Below are 15,508 nucleotides of genomic sequence, written 5' to 3'. Positions count from 1 at the left end.
GAAGTTTCTAATTTGTGACAACATGGATAAACCTGAAAGATATTATGCTAAGTAAAATAAGTCAGATATAGAAAGACAAATATTCCATGATATCATTTACATGTGGAATCCTAAAAAGTCAAGTGCGTAGAAGTAGAAATGATCATTATCAGGGGTTGAGTTGGGGAGTGGGGAAGAACTGGGGAGATGTTGATCAAAGGATACAAAATTTCAATAAGACAGGAGTAATAAGTTCAGGAGATTTATTGTACAGCATGATGACTATAACAATGTATTGTATTCTTGAAAATTTCTAAAAGAGTAGACTTTGAGTGTTCTTATTACAAATTGTCATTCCCAGAGAACACCTGAACACCATCACCCTTTGGGACCATCAGTGCAATGGAGGACTGACTTACAAAAGCTGTGGTATTAGGCTTGAAGTCTTTTTAAACACTTCTGTGATAGTGCTTATTTCATCAGACCAAATATATTTACTTTTCTGAGTAATAGACCATTTAGGCTGTAAGGTGCTCAATGGAAGAAATATGTCCGATACATCTCCATACTACTACTGTTGAAAGAAGTAAAACGAACAGAGCCTGTGAATGAACAAGCAGAGGTAGGCAGGAGGTTCAGGGTGGACCAGAGTGGGAAGTACTTGTGCAGTCATGAGGACATCCTGGTTCCATCTTATTAAATCTTTAGGCATGTGCCCAAGAAGACACAGAGGGTCATCTTATTACACCTTTAGGCACATGCTGAGGAAGCAGGCAACTGGGAAGTGTCTGGTGCTGTCACCTCCCTGGTTGTGAAAGCAACAGCATACTCAGGTTGTACATCATCATGTACACTGCATGGGATAAAAGGGCTCCTACCCTGGGCTTCTTATCCACAGCATCCTTAAGAGCAACCTTCTTCTCCTACCTCCTCTGCATCTGGTGAGTGGCCAGCAGGGGACAGATCCTCTGCTGGGAGTGTTTGGGAAAGAGAGGCCCAGAACTGAAATGGAACCATCAGAAAGAGGCCCACAGTGGGCAGCAGTGGGAGAGGTGATGGAGAATAAGGAGGCTCTAAGGCACATGTCAGGGACCCATGAGCTGCAAAAGCCACAAGACCTTAGGATTCCTTCACATTCTTGTTTGGAGCATGTTGTCAGGAATGCGCATAGATCCATTTTACATTCTTGAGGATGATTTATCCAAATGCATGTGTAGGGTTCCCTCTAATACATTCCCATTTCTCTCCCACAGATCTTGGCTTAGAAAGTGGCTTCATCAAGTGGGTCAGTGTGTGACAAACCCAAAAATAAGGAGATGGTCTGAGGGTTCTGGGCTCAAATGTTTCTATTATTTTGCTCAAGGTAAAATTCCTGCAAAGATGTCCTGCCAGCAGAACCAGCAGCAGTGCCAGCCCCCTCCCAAGTGTCCCTCACCCAGGTGTACCCCAAAGAGCCCAACACAGTGTCTGCCTCTACCCTCTTCTGGCTGTGCTCTAAGCTCTGGGGGCTGTGGCCCCAGTTCTGAAAGTGGCTGCTGCCTGAGCCACCACAGGCACTGCAGGTCCCATCAATGCAGGCACCAGAGATCCAACTCCTGTGACAGGGGCAGTGGTCAGGAAGGCGGGGGCTCCTGCTATGGCCATGGCTCTGGGGGCTGCTGCTGACCTGGATCCTGATGATGAGACAAGTGATCTTTGGAGGAAACAAGGATCCCAAGGGCCCAGGAAAAGCCCCATCCTGATGCATGCTTTTCCAGATACCTTGTTCTGGCTTTGACAAGCTGAGCTGGGGGTGTTCCTGTTGAGTATCCAAGCTGACCCCAGAAGGTGCTTCCTGTCTGGTGTGCAGGATCTCACAGTTCCCTCATCCCTGCCCCTGCCAATGATTGGCAGTTCCCTGTGCCTAACTCTGCCAAAAAAATAAATCTTCTTGTTCTCATTACCACGGTGTCTCACTTGTTAGGAAACTATCCAGGATTTATCTATCCAGGCCAGGTTCTCCTGTCACCTGAACTCCCAGGACCTTAGAAAGCCAGAGATTTAAGTGTGTTACCCCTGGTAGAGGTGACCCCAGAGAGCTGACCTCATGCTCTGGGCAAGTAACTGGGCTGTGTTCTCCCAGCCAACCCTCTGTCATCACAGGACACCTGCTCAGCCTCAGACCTGTGTAGTTTTTGCTCTGATGACAAACAGAGGGGCCAGGAATTGGGAGCCCTTCATGGAGGGGAGGAAAGGTTGATGGGCACCATCACCAGGATGAGTATGGAGCCTCCCAAGCCAGGCATCAGGATTGGGGCTGTGGAGAAACCCATGTGTGGACATCTGCTGCATTCCATAGGAACAGAAAGGGCCCCCCACTACAGTTCTGGGGTGTTCTGAAACTTCAGAACTTACTCCTCTGTTGTTGTATCCCAATGACTACAGATTTTGCTTCTAAGAAGCAAAAGTGGCCACTCAGCTATATTCAGCCCCACAATCTGGTTACCATGAGAAAGTGCTTGGTGTATCTCTTTTAAATGTCCCTTTGCAGGACAGAGGCCACTGAAGTGACCCTTAACATTATGAGTAAATTGGCCACCCAAGAGTAGTTCAAGGGATAATTCCTGAAAATACTTTCAAGACAGAGACAGGGGTCATGTGCTGGAGGCAGGAAAATGCTGCTGAGAATATCAATACCTAAACCTACCCTCTGCCCAGTACACATTCAGAGCCACCCTCTTTCCTACGGCCCAGTGCCTTTATGCTCCCACAGGCATCACTATTTCAGTTCGCTAGGGTGGACTGTCAGGCAGAATGAGAAGACAAAAATTATAACCCCGATAGTGAACACAATTTAATTTTCATTGACAATTATAATTTAATTTAAATATGTATAAAGTTTGATTACAGCCTGACTGATTAATCTGGAAAAATATCTAGAAAACGGTACTTATTTTAATATTAGAGATTAATTGAATGAGAAATTTATCTAAAATTAAAATGAAATTCACGGGAAAATAGCATTCAGTTTGCATCAATTCTCCGTACCAAAAATAGAGACATGATCAGGTCAGCTCCACTTCATGAGATGCACCCAGCACTACCGTCAACCTCAAAAGCAGCAACACATACGAAAGTCATCTTCATCAAGCCCATCCATTTTCATGCATGCTTGCAGAACTTCATTTCGAGTCCAAGCAGATGAACGACTCCTCCCTCCATGTTTTCATGGTCTTCAAATAAAGAGCACACATTCCCTGGATTTTGATGGAAGGTCATGCCTTTTGTAATGTGCTTACTGTGACTCTTGGCACTCCAATTGTTGTACTTTCCTTCTCCATATTTGCCCCTCAATCGGGTACTCATTTGGCTCCCCTCCTCTCCTGCCCAGGGGCCTATGTTACCTCCTAGGTACCAGTGAGGCTCTTTCAGGAGTCCTCATATCCGCTGACTTTACGCTTCCATCTGTTTTACACACAGCCCATTCTGAATGTCCAGCATCCTTACCTCAGTCACCACCCCAGCAGCAAGTACTGATCACATCTGGTGCTTGATTTTCCTAAGGGAACATTACAGAAAAAAGTAGATGGGCAAAGAACCATGGACTTTGTGGGTAGTCATTTACATTGCAGTACTTATCACATGGAAGCAGTCTCCCTATTTACTTGACTGCCTGTGCAGTTAGACAGTTAATTTCTATAGGTCAGGTGATGTGTCATATTGAACTCTACCTTGCACCACAATGCATGGAGCACGACATATTTTAAGCACACATGTAGGCCTGGGTGGAAGGTGTACAAGTGAGGACCAGGCTTCATGTGTCAAACATGCCATCCTGTTCCTGGGAAGACGGTGAAGGCCTGTACCTGGGCTGGGGTGTTTGGTGCTGTCACCTCCCCGAGCAACCCATTCATGCTGCCTCTCACAATCTAGCAGCTCTGTCTTGGGCTTCCCAGGCCATGGACTTCTTTCGAATAAGCTTTCTCTTGCTGCCATGAAATCAGATGGATGTCTAGCTAGAGACAGGACCTGAGCTGGAAGACCTAGGAAGACAAGCCCAGGTTTCTTCCATCAGGGGAGAAGGAAGCAGAGGGTAAGGGATGGAGGCAGCAGAAGGGTGTGGGGTTAATGGGCACCCTCCCGGGATGTATCAGGTGTCCTGTGACTGTGAAGGTCATGGGTCTTCAGCACACTCTCATCTTCTTCCTATATATGTTCTGAGAGATGCACTGATCTCACCAGACATCATCAAGGAAGCTTTACCCAAACAGGTTTATTCTCCTCTGTGATTACATGGAGATAGGACACCTCAGGTGCTCAATTAGAAAAGACCCAGTATCATTTTGTAGCAGGTGACCAAAGAGAAAAGAACATCTTTCCAGGATAAACTAACTCCAAATTGATTTTCATTTCCTCTCTATATTTCTTTTCTTTCTTTTTTTTTGAGACGGAGTCTCGCTGTGTCACTCAGGCTGGAGTGCAGTGGCGTGATCTTGGCTCACTGCCAGCTCTGCCTCCCAGGTTTATGCCATTCTCCTGCCTCAGCCTCCTGAGTAGCTGGGACTACAGGTGCCCGCCACCATGCCCGGCTAATTTTTTTGTATTTTTAGTAGAGACGGGGTTTCACCGTATTAGCCAGGATGGACTCAATCTCCTGACCTGGTGATCCGCCTGCCTCTGCCTCTCAAAGTGTTGGGATTACAGGCGTGAGCCACGGCGCCTGGCCCTCCTCCCTATATTTCTTAGTGCAGAAGTACACCCATCAGAGAAGAGACATTACAAAGATTCATTTGCATTATTGCATTCTCTCTAGAGTCATTGATGCTTTCTGAGATTTCATGTCAGCAAAACGAGCAGCAGGGATAGCCTCCAAAGGCTCCCAGAGTTCCCCACCCAGTCTGAACCCCATGTCTAGTCTACCTTCAGTCTTCTTCTGCTATGGCTCCAGCTCCAGGGGTTGCTTTAACTCTTAGGGGGCAGCTGCTGCCTGGGCCACCACAGGTGCTGTCTCTTCCACTGGCACAGGCATTAGAGACATGACTGCTCTGAGTTTACCCACTGGCAGCTGCAGCTGTTGCCAGAGCTTTGGGTACTGCTGCTGACCTGGGCAGTGCATTGAGATAAGCAGTTTTAGAGGAATCAGAGACCCTAAGTGCCCAGGATTAACCTCAGTCTGATGTACCCGCTCCTAACCTCCTGCCCATGGTCTGAGCTCCTGAGTTCATCCTGACGAGGGTTGTCAGTGATCTCCAGTGGTCTCCCTGGGTGTCCCTCATGGTTGTCTCCACATCCATGTTCTGGTCAGTGATTAGCAGCACTTATGTCTCACTCTGCAAAAATAAAGCTTCCCTTTCCCACCTACATTTCTATATTGCCCCTACCAAGGCTGCTCCATTGCTCTCCCACGCCTTATCTCCCAGAATGAATGCTTCACAGGATGAGAGGAATGAAAGATAACACTTCTCTCCACTCATAGGGAGACCATGAGGACTTTATGTGTTGCTGCTAGAAAGAGGCTACAGAAGGCCACATGGCTGCAGGGAGGAACGTTCACCTTATTTCTGTATGGAAGATCTGGGTGTTGAGGAGGTAGGAAGGGATCCTTGAAAGCTGAGTAGTTGATGGGTGCAAGGAGAGAAATGGAGATGGTTGCAGAGGTATACACTGAGAGGAACTTAGAAGAAGTAAGAAAAATAAAAGCCTGATAATTGCAGGAGTTGTAAACTGGATATATTCATAGGGTCAATGATTTGTATACCACTCGTGATGTGCCAGTGGCTTGACATACAGTAAATAATTTAATCCTCACTGCAGTCCTTCAAGTTATGTACAACCCTTGTCCCATTTTACAGATGGGAATCATCATGGAATGAGTGTCCAGGGTCTCCCAACAGCTGCCATGCAAACCTTGGCAGTTTTGCTGAGAAGCCTATGCTCTTGATGACTGTGGTGTTCTGAGTTCTTCTAAAAGGTTTTAAGAGATGTGAGTAAACAATTGATTTGTTTTGTAATTATTTTAGTCCAGAGTATTTTGCTGTTTGAATTATACACCACTAAACCACTAAACCATATGAATCACACTTTTAAGGAGTTCGCCTCCCAGAGTTTGGACCCAGAGTGTAGTATTCAGCTGCACCACAGGATTAAAATCATTATTTTTGATGTGCATTAAAACAACAATTCACTTTCACTACCAATTTTGAGAATGTTAATGAACTGAAGAAAGACAGTAAAAATTCAAGCCTTGGTGCTCATCAGGAAAATACTAGCAATCCCAGGAGGTCTCATAAACTTTGAGCCAAAGTGAAAGAGCAGATCTTAAGAGTAGTTTAGGGCTAGATACAACAGAGAAATTAATGTATCCAGTAATAGGTGAATATATTAAATTTTAGAAGCTTTTTTTCCAAGCTCTTGGGAAATAGGGAAAAGAAAATTACTCCCCTCTTCTGTGTTCATAGACATTCATTTTCTTAACTCATTGGGATGAAAAAGCTACCCAAAGGGATCCTATGAGGAAGTCGATGTCAGAACTGCTCTGATGAGTTTAGATAGACTGCCCAGCTCAATTCCTCTTAGTTGCCATGCCTGGGTTTGTTGCCCTTGGATGGATACAGGCTCCACATCTTACTCATCCCATCAACCATCCCAGGTGACAGCAAGTGACACCATCTGGATTCATCATTTACTCCAGCTGGATTCATCATTTACTCATTCAACTAGCTAAGAAAGATTTCTTTAAGAAGTTACCACAGCTGTAGGACTTATAAAAGCCTATGATATAGACTTTTGATTCAGTATGACAACCACTTGCTACTCAAAAATTGAGAAACTCTTGAATAAAATCAGCCCAGGAGACATAAAGAATGTTGTGTTATGACTTCCAGACCAAGTCCAACACCCATTCATTCATAATTTATCTGCTCAACACGTAGTTATGTGGCACTGGTCTAGGTGTTTAGATTAGTGTGAAACAAGATGAAGTCCCCTCTCAGGGAGCTTATGTTCCAGTGGGCCCATTGGAGACATCTTCTGGTTTCCTGGCCTGTCAGCAGATTTAGACAAAGGTGGTTCTATATTCAGTTGGATTCCCACTCTGGGGCACTTGACAGATGCCGGTAAAGGGTGGCTAAACCCAGTGAAGGCGCCCATCATGGGCAAACTTTTGAGAACTGGATATCATTTTTTGGGTGAATACAAAAAGGACATCCAATGTCTTGTTGCTTCCACATCAAAGGTAGGAGCTTAGTGAGGCAAGGGGTAGGTGGGTGATTCCAATGGTGAAATGTTTGTTTAAAAGTTGAAAAGTCCTTATCCCTTCCCAGTGCCTTTCTCACTTCCCAGTTCTCAGTGAACAACTCCATTCACCCAAGTATCTTGAAAGTGCTTCTGTTTGGTACTTAGCTATAATGTATGGAGCAAATAAAAAAAATGGCCACACCTATACCCTTCCCTGTATCAGGATACTCAGACACATTTAATGCAATAATAATGTTTTATCAAAACCTTGTCATTTTAGGATATGTTTGAAACTTACATGTGTATTCCATTTTTACATACTTTTAATATATCGTGATTCAGGATAAAATATATACCTATTGTTATAATAAATGCATTGGAAAAATACTATAGAGTTTAGTGCTGTCTCTACAACCTTGGTCCACTTTGTGTCAGGTGCTCACGGTGATCATATTAACCTCATTATAATCACACCCATCAATTACCATTTCTATTTGGACAAATCTCTTTTAGTCATCCCATCCAATTTGAATCACTCTCTTCCCTGGGTCTCTTAGAATCAATAGTACAGTTGCTAAGATCCTGACACGAGGTTCCTTAAATGTGTGTTAATCCATGATGCGTATTACCAAAGCCATTGTAGATTTCTTTTACTTGTCTCTGGATTTACCTGTGATATCCCTGGGTCATTTTGCCTCCATATAAACAAATTTGTTTTACCTCAGACATCTCTACCTTAATACAGCTACTAGGAGAAGCAGGGAAATATTAAAACCTGGAAGTTCCTGTCTCCAAAACAGATGCTGTTAATGAGCAAATTATTCTGCCTTCAAGATTGTACATGTTCCCAGTATTCCCCTCAGCCCTGTTCTACCTCTGCCTCAGCATTGTCTCTTTCTCCTGGGCACCTCCTTGATGTTTCTTGGGTCCACAAATTTCTCTTAGTTGCCATGCCTAGGTTTACTGCCCTTGGATGGATACAGGCTCCACATTTCACTCAACCCATCAACAATCCCATGACAGCAGGTGACACCATTTGGATTCATTTATTCAGAGTTGCTACAGAACCCAAAGGGACTAATGCCCCAAAACCCTGACTTCAGGCCTGGGGACTCCAACACACTGTATCCCAGCACCCTCGCCTGGCTCAGGCTTAGTTTCCTACTTGTCAGTCTCACTACCCCATCAGCCTAAGGGTAGGGATGGTATCTTCTTCAGTCTTGAATCTTCTTTGCCCAGCACAGTGAATGTCACCATCTCAATATAACTTGTTTAAAGAAGGAATGATGTTAATGAATGAAAAATAAAGAATTGCAGACCTACAGAAAGACTGAGGCACAGATATGTGAATAGTCATGGGGTTTCTTGAATCCCCACTCTCCTCAAAACTCTTGACACCTGCCATGGAGATGCAGAGATCTTGGGGCTACAGAGGCAAAGAAGCTGACTCCTAAATGAGACTTACACTGTCACCCCTCCCAATCCCACCACCCACTTCTTGCCTGCAAAAGAAAACAGAAAAAGAGCTCTAAGGTTTGCTCAGTCCTCACTGGAATCAGGATAGCTCAACCCAAGTTACTTTCTATTTCCTGCTCTCCTCTGCTCGGGAGTTTGTCCTAAGTTGTGGATTCAAAGCCAGATATGCTTTGAAATAAACATAAAAAGATCCAATTTTTGATCCTGTTTGAGCCATCACAGGCTTTACACATCCCACTAGGCACAGCGTCAGCCCTCTGGATGCTGTCACTCATGCAGTGACCAGGGCACTGAAAACCACAGTGGAGCAGGGCTGGATGATCCAGTGAAGCAAAGAGAGAAGCCTCTTCTCAGTGTGGTGATTTTCCTCCTCCCTCATCTCTGCTCCTCCTTGGTGGAGAAATCCCATGGAACATTAGTAAAGATGATAAGAGTGGGAATGCCCTTGCAGAATTTACTCTTAATAGTCTGAGAATTGGGCATGTATATAAATCCTAATCTTTTGTATTTCAAAGCCATTTGCATCAACAAATGTTTGGTTTCTAACTCAGCGTATCCTTGTCTTGGTAATCCCTTCTTAGGTCTTATTACCAGAAGGATCCTCACTCAACAGAATGCCCAGGTGCAGTTCCAGTCAGAACACTCTTGTGGTGTCCACTCCCGATTTTCTCTATCAAACATCATTGAGCTCTTTCAATGCTTCCATTCACTTTTCCCCCAACCACTATGCTGCAGTTTTGCATTCCACAGTGAACAAGCTTGTGCCCATTCCAAGCCCCCTGGAGATGAGACCTCCCTCAGAGCCAAAGTATATTCATTGAGCACAGAGTATCTGTCACTAAAGTGATGCAGCTGCCTGGGACCTAGCACAGACCCTTCATGCCCCTAATATGTCCACTCCTCTCCCTACATTCAGGATAGGCAGAATGTTGAAAGAAAACATGGTAAAAGATAATTGTAGCAAAGAATTGGCAAAAGAGATGGCAGGTGTTGAAGAAAAGGAATTTGTCAAGGGTCATATTGGTCAGGGTCTTCTATTGCCTCCCAGAAAGTTTTCCTTTTTTTCCCATGGACTACAGGTAAGTAGCATATGAATATTCTCACCATCCATCACCCAAATCCCTGTCCTCCCTCTTGATCTTCTAAGATACTCCTATCCATGAAAGACTTCCTCCCTGACCTTCCAAACCCCATCATGTCTCCAGTAACTACCCAGTTTCTACTTCCAGTTGCCTTTACAGTACCTGTGTGTGGTCATTATGAAGCTTTCACCAACATTCCCGAACTTGCTTCTTGTTTGTCCTTGGGGACCTGAAATCTTGGCATTTATTGATTTGATTGATGCTAGAAAGGGTGGGAGAATCCAAAACTGCCCCTTTCTTATAAAAACCTAAGAGCCTACTAAGTTGTGTATTGAACATTCTAAAGTCAGTACAATAAAAACATGAAGCATTGTCTTTTCCAGTCATTGTTTTTTCCTATGCTCTGTTGAATCTCTCTTGAAAATATCTCAGGGAAATTCCACATTTCATCAGTCACTTCTATGGATATTAAAGTCCAGACCAGCTAAATTTAATTCTGAACAAAATTTGAAACTCAAATTCTCCCTTGCACACAAGCATTGCCCAGGTATCTCCCAGGAGCCTGAAGTTGGAAGGGGAATATGATGGGCTCTTTCTCTCATTCACTACCACCCCTCCACCTTCTTCCTCAGTACCTCTTCCTCCTCCATTGTATTGGCAGATGGAAAAGGGGAGGGGGAATCATTACACATGTGACTGTATCAGTAGCCTCCTCTGTTGGCAGGCTCTGCGAGAGGGCTGTCTCTACTCCCTCTGTGTGGCAGATTCTGAAGGAGGGCTGTCTTATAGGGTGCTTTTGTGAGTCCTGGAGTATCTTCAAGCATTTTCCTAACAGCACGATTTCCAGACATGGGATGAGCAGTCAGATTTAACCCTTCAGGTACTCCCTAAGCTCCTACCTTCATTGGCACCAGCCATAGCTTCTCGATAATGAGGTCTCTCTGCCCAACAGAAAACCATCCTAAGCACAACACTAGCAAGACTGTGGAAGCTGGTCTTCCTTCTTAGATGTCATCTGCTGTTATGTCTCAGTGTCCTGTTCTATCTCTTCAGTTCCTTTTCTTTATTCAACAATAGGCTCGGAGGTTAGAACATCAAGTCTACTACTACAGCAGACATTCTGCTGAGGGATAAAAATGCGGTCTTCCTTTCTTGAAGGAATCTCTAACATCTACAGGCTGTCATTGTGAATCCTGCCCTTTCAATTGACCTCTGTTGTAGGAGAAAAACCAGTTTCCCTCCCTTGTACCAGACTAGGGGGAGACTACAACATTGTCTTTTAGGATAATAACTTTCCTATCTAAAAAATTCTCACCAAAGTTCAGCCTTCCAAATATATAGCTGAACTAGAGAAATAGAGTTCTATTTTTTTTCTTAGCAAGTCTCGCAGAGATTTTCAGCAGCTTATCCTAAGGTTACTTTAGTATATGGGGATAAGAGGCATCTACTATTTTCATCTTTTGACTCCAGCCAACATCCTAATACAAGAGGAAAATTTGAGTCCAACGTCTTCTTACACACTGGGTCCTACCAGAGCTTTCTCAGGAGAATAGAGAGATGTAAATATCTCAAAATACTATTTAATCTGAGGGAAAAATTCAAATCCATATAAGAAACTTAGGCACGTTGGAGGTATATGGCACTTTCTGGCCACTGCTTCCCATTTTCCTTAAGAATGACTTAGCTGCTTGCCGTGGAATTTGATTGTCACAGACATGGCAGGAACAGAATGGAGAAGGAACTGTGAGTTGTAAGCAAAGGGAGAATAATTCTGTTTGTTGACTCATCCTTGATTGCTGATGTGGAATGTCCAAAATGCACTCCAAGGAGCTAAATCTGAGGTCCTGCAGTGCCTGTTCCTATAGTACCAATTGGAATGACTAAGTCATGAAATTCTTCCTGGATTCATCCAGCCAGAGCAGTCTCTGTATTTCCTTGATGTCTTTGGGCCACAGGAAGCCAAGGCTCCTCAGGATGGGACTCTCAGGACTAGTGATTCTCAGGGAGGTGCCTTCGTGCTGTAGGGGAAGTGACCAGATCATGATCTTATAGCTATTGTTTGTCATCACGGAGCAAATCCTGTGCATGTGAGGACTGTGGACACCTGATTTCAGGAGGAGGAGAGTGAGTGACAGGAGCAATCACTAAGGTAGAAGGGAGATTAATGAGCTCTCCAGGTCTTGTGGGGAGGCTTTCAAGACAGGCAGTCAAGAATGGGGCTGGAGGAAAGCCTAACAGTCATCTATTGTGTTTTATAAAACAGAGGTAACCTGATATATTGAATGTCATTGGCAAGGATGTTTTGTTCCTTTGAAACTTGCCCAAAATGTGTGATTTATGCTTCTTTCTCAATTAATGCTGCCACCTCCTACCTCCCTCAGCTGCCAATGACTCAGGGTTGCAACCCATGCAGGAAAATGGCTATCATGCTTGCTCTGTTGGGAGGACAAGGCTTGCTTATGATAAATACAAGATACAGAGAAATAAATGTTCAGATTTGCAGCAAAGTCTAAACCCCAGTAATTTTTTTAATTGAATTTTTCAACAGATTGTGTCCCTCTTCAGCTTCACCAGTATAGAATGAGAAAGTACCCATTTCAACCATCATGAGTAATTCCTTCCAATGCACTAGCAATTGGTGGGTTCTAAAGAATGTAAAAGAAATGGACCCCTAGTGTAGTCCTGGGGCTAAGCCCAAAAATATCCTTCAGCAAGAGGCCTTTGCAGGCAGAAGAATATCAGAGGAGAGTCAATGACAGATCTGATCCTTTTCCTCTCTTCCTCCATTCCCAAGCCACATTCCTAGAGACAATTCACTTTCTCTTAAATATCTCAAAATAAATCATGGAATTCTGCCCCCCACCTCCCACCATGTTTTAAAGAGGGTAAGTTGTAAAGTGCATACTCTGATAAGGAGTTTGTTGTCTAAAAGCCATAAACTATCAAGTACAGGGAGCAATAACAGGCATTTACCATAAACATGTATTATTTAAAATTACCATTTAACTTAAATTTAATGTTCTGTTATACTTCTGACTTTAATTTTTTAAAAACAAATAGCAAAGTTCAGGTATTATAATAATAGAGATGAATTCGGTGAAAAATTCATGTCTAAAACTATTATAAAATCAAATGGGAAAAATACGAATCAGACTTTACATGTCATCCTACAGAAACCTTAGAATTTATAAGGTTTGTTCCATTAAATGTGATGCACATGATGTTACTACCATCACTAACCTCATCACAGCAATACATTGAGCAAATCATGTTCGTGGCTCGCACCAATTATCTTACATATTTTATGCTCATGGACCATTTTATTTGCTTATAATCGGTATCATATATCCCATGGGAAGCTAAATATGGGCAAATTGAGTTTTTTCATATTAAGTATGAGTCTTGTGATCTCAACTATTATATGTTCCCTAGTGATTTTGTCTGCTTATTCATATAATCCTACTTTAATTCTCTTAAGGGCCCCAACTGCCCCAGACAGGGCCTCTGTCCCATCCTCCATTCATTACCTAATACATCTCACTCCCAGGGTCCAGTAGTCTCAGATCACCCAACATCCCCAAGAGTCAGGAGCCAATTACATCTCAACAAAGCATGCCCCTGGGGAATATGCAGAGGAATAGGGAAGTGATGTCCAAAAAAAGACGTCCTGGGATACCCAGGACGAATCACGTGATACCATATCAGACACATATGTTTACATCTCTGATGTTAGTCCAGTTAACTTTGAAAGGCTCAAGGTCAGGAAATGTGTCATATGCATCTCTACATTCTCCCTCAAAATGCAAGGGGCAGAGCTCAAACTAAAGCATCTGAACTGAATGAGTGAAAGGAGAAGAAATGACAGGTCCCCAACACACGTGGAGATCTGTCATCAAGACTTCCTGGTTCCCTCTTGCCAGGCATCTTGGCAAGCATGAAGCAAGATGCTGGAGGCCTGGGATGGGAGTGTTTGGCTCTGCCACCTCCCCTTGTTGTGAAAGCAGCATGCCTGGGATGTGCGTCACTAACCCTGCACAAGACAAAAAGGCTCTTATCTTGGGCTCCTCATCCACAGCCTCCTAAAGAACAGCCTTCTCCTCTTCAGCATCTTCTGTATCTGGCAAGTATCTAGCAGGGGACCCTCAGCTGGGGGTGTCTGGGGAAGATAAGCCCAGATTTTACTAGGGAAGGGGGAAGCAGAGGTGTCAGATGTACAGACAGCAGGAAGAGGACTTCAGAGGGCAGCTGAGGGTAGGGGAAGGGGCAGTGAGCAAGGAACCTCTTTCGGATGCATGGGAGTCTGTGACACACCAGAGCCCTGGCTCTTAGCATTCTCTCCACTCTTTTCCTGGGAGATGCATACATGCCCAGTGATATTCTCTGAGAATCATTACTCAATTAGGTGCTTTTGCATCAGTGTTTCTGTGAAGACAGGAGGACTTGGGGACCAGTTAGAAGATATCAGCATTCTTTTCTGGAAGAGGGAAAAGTGGAAGGAAATGTCTTACCAGGCCAGTTTTACTTGAGATCAGTTTCTGTTTTTATTCCTGAAGTGTATATCTCAGGAAGCAACTGGTCTTAGGAGTAAGGGCTTCATAAAACCATTCGTAGAGGAGACATTAGCCTGGAGCTTTGGCGTTGACCTTTTCCTTTTATCTATCCATGCTCTCACCTCCCGCCAAGATGTCCTGCCAGCAGAACAAGCAGCAGTGCCAGCCTCTGCCCAAGTGCCCCTCACCCAAGTGCCCCCCAAAGAGCTCAGCACAGTGTCTGCCTCCAGCCTCCTCCTGCTGTGCTCCAAGCCCTGGGGGCTGCAGTGGCCCCAGCTCTGAGGGCGGCTGTTGCCTGAGCCACCACAGGCGCTGCAGGTCCCACCGATGCCGGCGCCAGAGCTCCAACTTCTGTGACAGGGGCAGTGGTCAGCAAGATGGTGCCTCCGGCTGTGGCTATGGCTCTGGAGGCTGCTGCTGACCTAATTCCTGATGCTGAGGCAAGCGACTTTAGAGGAAACAAGTATCTTCAGGACCAAGGAAAAGCCCCAACTTGATAGATCTTTTCTTAGACATGCTAATTAATCATTCATTCATGGGGAAGAATTGTGCTTTTTCCAAAAGGCTCCACCCATGTGTTTTCCAAGATCGTGGAAGCCTCCTTTCCTCCTGACAATGTTATCACCTGTGTCTGATTATACAGAGAAATAAAGCTTCTGAACAGCACCTGCCTCTCACTTGTCTTTCACTCTGCTCCACAGAAGGCTGCTCAGTGGGTCTCCCCTCCCTCAGCTCCTGAAGATCTAGTGCACCCTGCATCCAGAATAATACTGGCTTGTGGCTGGAAAATTAAACGGTCAGATTTTTCTTCATGCAGGGGGTCCCTGTGGGAGATTTGAGGATAGAAGTGTAGGAGAATGGGGAGGTGCTGAGAGAGGTTGGTGAAAATCTCTTAAAAAAGGCCTAAGATCAGAGCAGAACTGAAGGAAACAGAGACACAAAAAACCCTTCAAAAAATCAATGAATCCAGGAGCTGGTTTTTTGAAAAGATCAACAAAATTGATAGACTGCTAGCAAGACTAATAAAGAAGAAAAGAGAGAAGAATCAAATAGACGCAATAAAAAATGATAAAGGGGATATCACCACTGATCCCACAGAAATACAAACTACAATCAGAGAATACTATAAAGATCTCTATGCAAATAAACTAGAAAATCTAGAAGAAATGGATAAATTCCTCGACATATACACCCTCCCAAGCCTAA

The 15,508-nt window shown here is 44.2% G+C and overlaps 2 protein-coding genes across 2 annotated transcripts; both read left to right on the top strand.

Annotated features, from left to right (window-relative positions):
• Positions 1-869: 869 nt before the first annotated feature.
• Positions 870-1,714, top strand: LCE3C (late cornified envelope 3C). Its single transcript, XM_004092960.3, has 2 exons — positions 870-920; positions 1,343-1,714. Exon 2 carries the CDS (start codon positions 1,360-1,362, stop codon positions 1,642-1,644), a length of 285 nt encoding a protein of 94 aa, XP_004093008.2. The 5' UTR covers positions 870-920; positions 1,343-1,359; the 3' UTR covers positions 1,645-1,714.
• Positions 1,715-14,435: 12,721 nt separating this feature from the next.
• Positions 14,436-14,723, top strand: LCE3B (late cornified envelope 3B). The gene has a single exon (XM_003259265.1). It carries the CDS (start codon positions 14,436-14,438, stop codon positions 14,721-14,723), a length of 288 nt encoding a protein of 95 aa, XP_003259313.1.
• The last annotated feature ends 785 nt before the right edge of the window (positions 14,724-15,508 follow it).

Source organism: Nomascus leucogenys, chromosome 12 (assembly GCF_006542625.1).
Source record: "Nomascus leucogenys isolate Asia chromosome 12, Asia_NLE_v1, whole genome shotgun sequence".
Classification (NCBI taxonomy): Eukaryota; Metazoa; Chordata; class Mammalia; order Primates; family Hylobatidae; genus Nomascus; species Nomascus leucogenys.
Note: the sequence above shows the minus strand (reverse complement) of the source record. Positions and strands in the feature narration are given on the sequence as shown.